Source organism: Sander lucioperca, chromosome 3, assembly GCF_008315115.2.
Source record: "Sander lucioperca isolate FBNREF2018 chromosome 3, SLUC_FBN_1.2, whole genome shotgun sequence".
In the NCBI taxonomy this organism is placed as follows: Eukaryota; Metazoa; Chordata; class Actinopteri; order Perciformes; family Percidae; genus Sander; species Sander lucioperca.
In genome coordinates this window covers 45281053-45291466 of record NC_050175.1, presented here as the reverse complement: position 1 = coordinate 45291466, position 10414 = coordinate 45281053, and the positions used below count along the sequence as shown (strand labels likewise).

Here is a 10414-nt window from a genome sequence, read left to right as displayed (position 1 = left end):
CTGCCTTGTGCAGACAGTAGGCAAACATGTTGTGAAGTTACTGAAGCTCACACAGAAACACCATGAAATAACACTGGGCAATACTTCAAATCAAATACTGTCAAGTTTACATCTGTGAACACTGGACATCTCAGAAGGCAACCGATGTAGCCTTGAGTATGTGTATCAGGTCCCATGCAATGAACTATGACTAGTTTAGCATCATTTCCATTTCAGCTAGTCAGCTAAGCAGGGGTATCTGCTCTTTCCAGTTTGGAAAGCCTGAATCTGTGTGGTGAGTTGACTGAAGGACATCCAGCTTGGGCACTGCAATTCATCTTGAGGCATTTTTAAGCTATGAGAGTATTTACTCTAACAGTAACAGACTAACCATCTTAATGGTGCAGCCCTCGGGATGATGACTTGTTGTACACAAACAGTTTAAAAGAATGGAACCATAAATTGTATGCACCATCTGATAAAGATTTCAGGGATATTACAGGGATATACTATAAGAGATAAAGTATGATGAGGACAAAATTAGCCTGGCTCAACGGAAGTACATTTCCAGGATAATTGCCTGACATCCCACGGGCTCCAACCGCCTTGCACTCCCGTATTGCTGTGGACAAAGTACAAACAGGGATACACTGGTAAGAGCTAATGATGTTTAACCATGTATCCAGCTAATTTAAATAGCTCACGTTACTGTATTGGGTGAACAGGTAACTTCATATAATATTGTAAGAGGCGTTTTCTTTTCCGGGGTGCTAATGTTCCATCAAAACAAGTTCCTTCCTGAGACTATATTGCAAAGCCACCATCCCTGCGTCCAGAGCTTAGCACCGCCCAAGATGATGATTGGTTTAAACAAATGCATTTTTTCTCCAATCCTAGAATGTATGTGTGGTGTAGCCAGACCTTACTCCACAGCACTGTGGACATAGGTCTGGCAATGCCAAGACAAAATAAAGTTATTGAATACAATGCAGAATCAGGACCTATTTTAAATCCCTTTTACATTTTTTTTTCATAAGCTTTATCTTTATTATTGTCACACATAGGCTTTATGTATTGTTTTAATGTTTGATCTGTTCTATTTGTTTATTTTCTGCTTATTTTACCTAATTTTATTCATTTGTAGTGCTTTTTTTTTTTTTTAAATCTTGACTTCCCCATGTTAAGCACAATGTAACACAATGTCAATGTTTTTGATAAAGTGTATCAGGATTATAAATATGCTAGATACTATTGTAATAACATCATTGGTATATTATGAGGATACAGGGGACAGAAATGATCATAAAGTCACCAAACAGTGTATTAAGGACAACAACTGCACTATTTAAATGTAAAATACCACAGGCAGATTACTTGTGATATTTCTCTGAGGATAAAACCACTATATTGTGCTGTTAAATTGTCATCCCAGATTTATCAGGCCAGCAAACGTGACAACAGCCCACCAGCAGCCTTTTCATTGGCTGAGATGAGACAAGATCACTTCTGAAGTGTGAGGACATTTCGGCACCGGCTAATTAATTGTAATAAGGCAGGCTGGCACATACGTTGGCAATGACAGCCATGGGGTGAGAGGCGAGGGCTCTGCTTCCCTACTGAAACCAGTGTGGAGTTTGAGCCGTCAGGCCCCTGTGCTCCTGAGACTTGCTCTGGCACTCACCTAGATACACATCTGCTCTGATTAATCGCCTGCTTCGCCCAGCGCATACATTTCATTATCAGCTTTAAGTGGGCGAAAACAACAAGGATCAGGGCATGGAGCAGAGCTGTGACGAGAGGAAAGATGAAAGGGGTGGGGGGTGGGTGGGATATGACTGGAATATATTGGGTGTGTAAAAGAGGTGGATTTCTAATGACCTCTCTCATTTATTCTCTTGGTCACATTAAATAATGTATGACCTTTATCAACCTCCATCGATAACCAGTAACCACCGATCCTATCTGCTCACACTCAGGTCCCTCAACCCTTTTATTAAAGATGACCCTATTGTACTCCTTTTCACTGTCATATTTGTACTCTTGCGGTCTACTAGAATAGGTTTACATGCTTTGATGTTCAAAAAATGCATTATGTTTCTCATACTGCCCATTGCTGCAGCTCCTCTGCATAAAACAGTCTGTCTGAGCTCTTGGCCCACTCTGTTGTGATTGGTCAGCACCTATGGGCAGCACATATGAAAAACTGGGCTGGTATTCTCAATAAATGACATCTTTAATTGAGGATTATTAAACAGGAATGTGGGCAAACGGTTTTTAGACAGTTGAGAAAAAGTGCTGTCTGTGAAAAAAAATTAGTTTTTGTTTTTCATACATCTATTACATACACAAAAAAGCTTTATAACACACTAAAAGATGGGGGAAATCTAAAAAAGCATAATCGGGGCTCTTTAATGGCTTGCCATTGTCACCACAATCAATAGATCCGACAAAAAAACCTCTAGTAAAAAGGTAAGACGTGTTGAGGTTTTGTGGGTGAAATATTTTATGACACAGGTTGCTCCCTTGTTGCAGTTTGCTGTAGTTAGCACCTGGCTGAGTAATAGTAGCGTCACCAGTTTGATCAACACCCCGATAAAGCACGCCCAGATGTTTTCACTGCAGCTGCTCGCAGTTGAGAGCCTTGCTTAAGGGCAACCTGACTACAGGTTTTGAGAAGGTTATGAAAGCTACTTGCTTCCCAGCCTTTTAAAAAGCATTCTGCAAGTGTAAGTGGTTTAGACGAGGGGGCTTTACCCTCCACAACATCACTGTTGAAGGATGAACACTTACTCAGGCTACATCCAAAGGTATTCAGCAAGATTCTCTTGTCCATCAGTCCCTCTATTGACTCTATGATTGTTCGTGTCCTTGCTTGTCAAGAGCAAAGCTCCTCTGAGTTTGGTTTCAAGATGTAGGAAAAACTCAAAAGAGCATGCTACAAACCAATTATACTTACATAGACGTTGGATTTCTTGCCAAGTGTATTGCTAGATTCCACATAGAGCAACACTGCCATCCCCTGGCATCATGTGTTCATTACTCTGACTTTTCGCCATACAGAAAGAGCAGTTATGCATGTCTGGTGTTCAGCCTTTAGAGCACAGCAGTGGAACTTGAAATGAAATGGGTCAAGGAGATGTAGATCTGGGCCATTATTGTCAAAGAGAACAATGAGCATAGACGTTGGTGTAATTGGTGGAAAAGGGTAAGCATTTGTCATGTAAATTCAGATTGGGTTCTGTGCACATACCTAATAGGGTTTCACACAATTTACAGAGGCTTTTTTTTATTGCAGCCAATGCCATATTAGCTATTCCTAACTATAATTAATATGTGACACCCTCTTTCTCCAGCACCACAGACTGAAACTGTAAAGCCATGAATTACATTGTTAAATTACATTTGAACGTATGCAACTTATGTGGTGATGTCATTATCAATCAATCATTTTCAAAATGAAACTAGTATTATTCTTGCTGATATTCGAACATCGAACTATAGTCCAAGGAACTGTAGAATAAAATTGATTTCATCATACTTATAAAAAGGTATAGTAAAATAATCATTAATAAACTAAAATGTAAAATTGAATTAGCCTTGTAGCATCGTTGATGTAGTTATGAGAGTCTACAGCAGTGCTAGCAGGACTGTAAGGCTGGCCATCAGTGCTTTTAGCTAAATGCTAATGTCAGCAGCTAACATCCTCACAATGACAATGTGACAATGTTCACCATCTTCACCATCTTTTGCATGTTAGAATGCTTTTTTGGTGCTACTTGGCACTAAACACTAAGTATTTGGAGGTACTAGACAAATTTAAATGCTGACCTGATGATGGCGCTATATGGAAAGTTTGGCTATTATTATAGAGGTTATTACAGTTCATCCTGAGGGGGACACAGATGTCTGTGTTAAATACCATGGCAATCCATCCCATAGTTGTTGAGATATTTCACTTAGAAAAACAAAAATGTCAACATCGTGGACTGGCCAACCAACATGGCAAAACATAAAAATAAATTAAAAACTACATTTCAAACTGTGGCATTGTTGATTTGCTTAAATACATAGATGGACAATCGAGTTTAAACAAGTTACAAAATACACATATAATGCAGCTCCAGTTACATTCATACATCCAGTTTGAGATGTATTTAGGTGGTATTACTCTCCTCTTACTCTCCATCTCCTGGATGGTACCATTTCTCTGTAATGACCTGTGTAGGGCTGTACAGAGACAAACTCCCTGGGATTCAGGAGTTCAGATAAAGGTGAGGTCGAAAGACACACAGATGACCGGAGACTGTCCCTCTTTGTCTGTCTCTGTCTGCCCCGCTATCTGCTGGACAGCCTGTCAATCTGTTTTCATCTACTTCTTCCTTTGACTTTGTTAACTCTCAAACAGCCCCATACGCCCTGCGCGCACACACACACACACACACACACACACACACACACACACACACACACACACACACACACACATCACTCCTTTTCAGAATAGATAAAACTCTAAATTGATTAGGAGTTACTAGATAAACTTGCTTAAGGATACCCAGAAACAATAACCTGGCAAGCAGATTGGCCTTATTGGAGGAGCTTTTCTGGAGGCATAAACAATCTGAAATTTGAGTTTAACCTTACTGTGCAAAGCCCAAGAGCCTCACACTCTGTCTGTCTGTCTGTCTGTCTGTCTGTCTGTCAGATAAAAGAAAATGTGTGATTAAGAAGAAGTAGAAGAAATAACACATTCTGGCTTTTAGGAATGAAAGGTTGTATTTGCCTAATTGCATTTACTATTTGGCATAGGTATTTTGCAGCTACAACTTTACTCGTTCTGGTATGAGCAGCAGCGTATGCTGGCAAACATACAGTAGCTAGTGTGTAATTACTGATTCAGATCATTGATTTCACAATTTTTCTCTGCGTGTGCTACTGTTGCATTTTATTAAAAACTATTATCCCATAATTGTGGTTGCTGTTCAGCAAAAAGTTAGATAATCTCACTTAAAAAGTTTACTGATTTACTGTTTTTCACAGAAGGCATTTTGAAATGTCACAGTAGGAAAAGCACAGGTGTCGGGTAAAGAAAATAAAATTAATAATGGCTGAATTCCCACTGTCATGGCTGACTGGAACACTGCTGGAAGTGAGCCTTCATTAACAGTATTACTTACACCTGCGCATTTCCTGCTATGACAAGTTGAAATGTCTGCTGTGAGAAATATTGGACTGTATTATTTCTGCCCCCAGGAAATGTGTAAAACACCAGACATCAGTCTCTGTCTATCAGATTCTTGTATTCTTTGAGTGTATCTGAAATGTGTCAAAATCTGTTACAGGGCAGACCAGAGGTTGATTAAAAAAAAAAAAAAAACTACTCTTGATGTGGCAGATTGAGTTCCAGGAAAAGTAGCCATTCAAAGTTTGCTAATTCAATATGAACAGTTGTTGCCTTTGGTTTATAGCAGGGTGGAGTGACGCTGAGATCGAAAAGTGGCTGATGGTCAGCCACTGTGGTACATAGCCATAAACGTATCCCCCGGCAGCACTGGCCGCTCACTACACCGACCTGTGCCGGTTGTGTTCCACCGGCACACCGTTTAACGGCAGGTGGACGTGTTAACGTTAGGCAACGGACATTGACAAACAGTTAAGTAATATCATTCTTGCAGATGTACCCAAAATATTAGAGCTAACATGGCTGTTGTTGGCTTCTCTACCGTAGTGACTTATTCCATGGATGTATTAACGTACCACAGTGGCATATGCCATCAGCCACCGTGGCTGGTCGGTGTAGTGAGCGGCCAGTGCCGCCAGGGGATTAGTTTATGCCGCTGTACCACAGTGGCTTATGCCATCAGCCACCGGCAAATGCCGCTGTTGTCTCCTGATTGAACAAATAAAACTCAAACTAGGTGGTACATCACTGCCTAACTGGGAGCTATTCAACCAGTTTACCCTATTGGCACTACAATCCAAGAGAAGGTGATGATGCAGTATGTTTGACTTGCCACTCTTTCCACACTACATGTCATTATAAACACAGATACAGCCATGCAAGCGTGCTGCTTCTGTCAGATCTCCGACTATGTCCCACGTATCTGTGTGAGGGTCATATTTCTCCACACTCTGCAGGTAGGTCCTTTTAGAGCAGGAATAGCCCCCAGTGACGTACACACAGCCCAGCATGGCCACCGCCCCGCACTCTATCCTCCCCTCCTTCATCATGGCAAGCGGGATCCATTCTTCTGTGTCTGGGTCGAAGCGATCTGCGAGGGTGGTCTGGCCCCCTACCAGGTACAGGCTGCTGTTCAAAGACACTAGGCACATCCCATACTCTGCTGGGAGCAACGAGATGACAATATGTGTGTTTCAAGCCAGGCATTTCTATCTGTTTACATGTTGAGTTAAAAAGGCTAAGTTTGGTGCTATCTCTTTCTGCATGCACAATCAAAAGCAGATGTAATTTTATTTGTTTTTACTAATTCTTTAGTATCCCTGAGAAGTTGGCTATTTAATGATTATATCTGATTTTAGACCTACCTGGATGGGGGCAAGTGGTTAGGATACTCCACTGGTCGATGTCCGCCTTGTAACTCTGGATCTTGTTGTAGCTGCAGCTGCCCTTGAAGCCATAATTACCACCTGCTATGTAGATGTTGTTTCCCAACACTGTCGCAGAGGCGTTCCCTACACCTGTAAACACGGACAGGATCAAGTCAATTTAAAATTTGACCTTTTGCGGAATAGACTTATTTGCTTTCTTAGATTCTTAGTTAAATGAGAAGATTGATAGCTGTGATTGATAGATTGATAGTGGTATTGATCTAGTGGTATTGATCTTCTCTTCTACTTCTCTGCAATTATAAGCATATATTTAAGCTTATTTCCCAAAATGATGAATTAACTATTCATTGACGTTAACTTGTTTGCACAAATTCTATTGTGGCATTCACATGGAATATTTGCAACACGTCCTCATACCTAAACGATAGAATAGGTCGACTGCCAATGACTTCCAAAAATGACATATATAACCATTCTATTTAATAATAACTATACAGCCTAATAAGGCCGCACGGTGTCCGTTTTAAACAGATGGTGGTGGCAGTAAATAACATGACTATTCGATCTAACGTAACAGTCACAGTTTTTAACATGCACTTAAAGGTCCAATGTGTAGGAATTTCTCCCATCTAGCGTTGAGATCATATATCACAATCAACTCTCTCGCACCACGCAGTTCAAAGTACATATTACAGCTACGGTAGCCTTCACGCTTCAAAAAGACGGTCTCTGTTATGGGTTGGTGTGTATTTTATTTTGGTAGTCTGTTTCTGTTCTGTATTTTGCTTGTTTCCTGTTTTACTTTGATAATCTGTTCTCTGTCTTGTCTTGTTTTACTATGTTTTCCCGCTCTTGTGATTACCTGATGTTTTCCACCTGTTTCCCAGCCCTTGTGTCACCTGCCTCTTGTTTCCTCGTTACCCTGTGTATTTAGTCTTTGTCTTCCCCTTGCCTTTTGTCAGATCATTGTATGTGTTTGGGTTTGTGTGTTTCGTCTCCAGTAGTTTTCCTGAGTGTTAGTCTTCGTGTTCCGGTGTTTCTACGTTTATCTTGGACTTTATTTTGGATACCCTTTTGCCTGCCTTTTCCTGGACTCCTTTGGTTTTGTATGATTTTATGTTTGATTAAATCATCTAACTATCCTCTGCTTCCGTCTCTGCTATTTGGGTCCGCCATTCACCTACCCACCCTGACAGTCTCTTGCTCTTTTCAATATCCTTTTTCTTTTTAGGGACGAAGAAGAAGACTCCTGTTCCTGAAATTTGTATTTTGAATATGTGCGGTCCTCCATGTTTCCTTCTTCAAACTCACCGGGGCCAGGAAGCTACGATACCCATTAGCAGCGTTAGCAGCACCTGTGAGTTTATCATGTGACAGAGAAAACGTGAAAGGCGGAGCAGTATGTCCTGTATGTCCCTTACCGGCTAACGTATTTCAAGATGGAGCATGAATATGGAGCGTCTACCCCAGGTCATGCTGATGCAAATGTAAAATTTCAAGCCAAAAGGAATACTTGGAATTGATGGTGGTGGTAAATATTCATGAAAAAGAACAAGTTTGTGAACGGGCAACACAGATTTTGATGATTAACAACTAAACACGTTAGTTAAGTTTAGGCAACAAAAATACTTTGGGTTAGGAAATCATCAGGGATTGTCATGGACATAACTACAACACAGAATCGGGTCCATAACAGTCAGTTATTTAAAAAAAGTGACCGTTGATTTTTGCTTTCACACAGGACACGAGTCTCCTTAGTGAAGAGTCCTGCGTTTGTTCAACCCATCCACCACCCCAACCTGCCTCCTTATGTGGCAATTAGTCACTTCACTTCCGCCTTTTGTCCCATGATCATAACTATGGCTACTAGAGGTTGCAGCCTAATAAGAAACGTAAATATGGGTTATAAGCTGCTTGCACAATCAACCTTTATGGCCGTTTTCTGAGTGAGGACGGTCTGAATATTTGGCAACCATCATTCATTGAAAGTCAAGTCTTATCAAATGTGGTATTGTGGGTTTGTCCTCAAACGTTTTGAACCACATAGTACATTCACCAGTTTCAAATTTTGTATGATCTTGGTTGTGATACTTTTGACAAACAAATGCTCATGTGATACCTGGATTACAATGAAACAATAGAGATGAAAAACGACTTGTAGAAACACACCATGCACCATATCAGCTACAGCCATCCACCTCCTTTTCAGTGGATCAAACAGTTCAGTCCGCGGCATTGCTGAAGCTCCTCTGTAGCCTCCCATGACATACACACAGCCACAACAGGCCACAGAACAGTGGTAGTACCTGCAGGGGGGGGTTATGATTAGTATTAGATACATTTTAAACCAAATTTCAAACAGTATTGCCATGATGGAAAGAGCGGTAGCTTTTGTGTTCAATAATTTGATCAGTAATGTGATGGTGAAGGGCAAGTACATTTACTCAAAGACTGTACCTCAGAACAATTCTGAGTAACATTCTGAAAGGGGTCAATCTTCATTATTAGTATTTCATTTTTATATTTTCAGTACATCTATTGTAAAACTATAGCAGCTTTGAGTAAAGAATCCTAACAATTCTTCCACCACTGCAGTCATGCCAGGAAACTCAGTCTAACAAAATTAAAAAGTACCTGGCAGTCAACATGGGCAGCCCTTCAGTCCAATAGTCAGAATCGCTGTTGTACTCCCAGACTGTATCCAACACCTGTGTGGTGTTGGTTCTGTACCCTCCGCTCACATAAATGGTACAGCCCAGTAAGGCCACCGCATAGCTCTCCTTGGAGTGATCCGGCATGTCTTTAGCCTGAACCCAATCCCCACTTAGAAGGTCCCAGCGCTGAACCTCAGACAAAGGGCGCCAATGGTAACCCCCAATGACTATCATCTTGGAGCTGGATCTCATCCTATTAAACCCCATGGAGGCCTGTTTGAACATGGGCGCTAGGGTAAACATGGAAAGGAGGCTGTCAGAGTCATTTAGCTCATTGTAACCACGTATTTTCAGCAAGGCATCGCTGAGGTTCATTGGGTCGATATCCAGTGCCAGGGAGGAGAGATGTTTCGTTCGCATGAGAGGGTCATGGCCCAGCCACCTGACCACTGCCTCCGCCGCCACTTCCTGGTCCTCCTCTTTTAGGACAGTCCTCAGGCTTTTAGGATCCAGTTCTAGAAATTCTTCTTCTTTGATCACTTCCTGAAACCTGCAGCAAAGTGGTCAAAGTTAGAGCCTTCCTGAAATTAAATGAATTCGGAATCTCTTACAGAGTGACTTTGGCAACCATACAGTAAAAGATATGTATATGTAGAGGGCATGGATGTATAATAAGAACTGGATCCAGCGTTCGAGGCAGAGCCCGTTCATACCTATGAGAGTTGCTCAGTGGCGCATGAAGCCATCATGGAGCCAAAATGACCCGGATGATGGGCACTGCTTCCGCATTGTGCGGCCCATAGAGCTTGCGCACTAGAGACATCCGCCTGCTGAGCCGGCTACTTCCAGACTGAAGTAGAGTGAAACAAGTCATTTTGCAGAGGTTGTGACTCTCCAAAAAAATGATCAACTGACATACAGACGTCTCTTTCGCCATGTAAGTCTATGGGGAAAAAGTATATTTGGGCCAGAGGGCATAACGTGATGGGCCGAGAGTTGCAATTCCACTGTTTGGCCACTATGTTCAAATTGCTTCAAAGCCTGGCGCACTTCCTGGGGGCCTGGTAGGTGACTACAATAGATCAGTATGTATTATATCCTAGAAGGGAGCATTTATATAAAAACTAAGATTTTTTGTCTGCATTCATTTTTTACAGTACAGTATCTACCTTAGTTCATAGTTGTGGCTAGCTCGGGGCTAATACCCTCAC

General features: G+C 41.5%; 1 protein-coding gene across 1 annotated transcript; it reads right to left on the bottom strand.

Annotated features, from left to right (window-relative positions):
* Positions 1-5698: 5698 nt before the first annotated feature.
* On the bottom strand, positions 5699-9755 carry LOC116043789 (kelch-like protein 23; the record flags this gene model as incomplete). Its single annotated transcript, XM_035999103.1, has 4 exons — positions 5699-6323; positions 6526-6678; positions 8719-8855; positions 9184-9755. Coding segments are annotated over 4 exons (1179 nt in total), but the record flags the coding sequence as incomplete, so codon positions are not given.
* Positions 9756-10414: the final 659 nt, after the last annotated feature.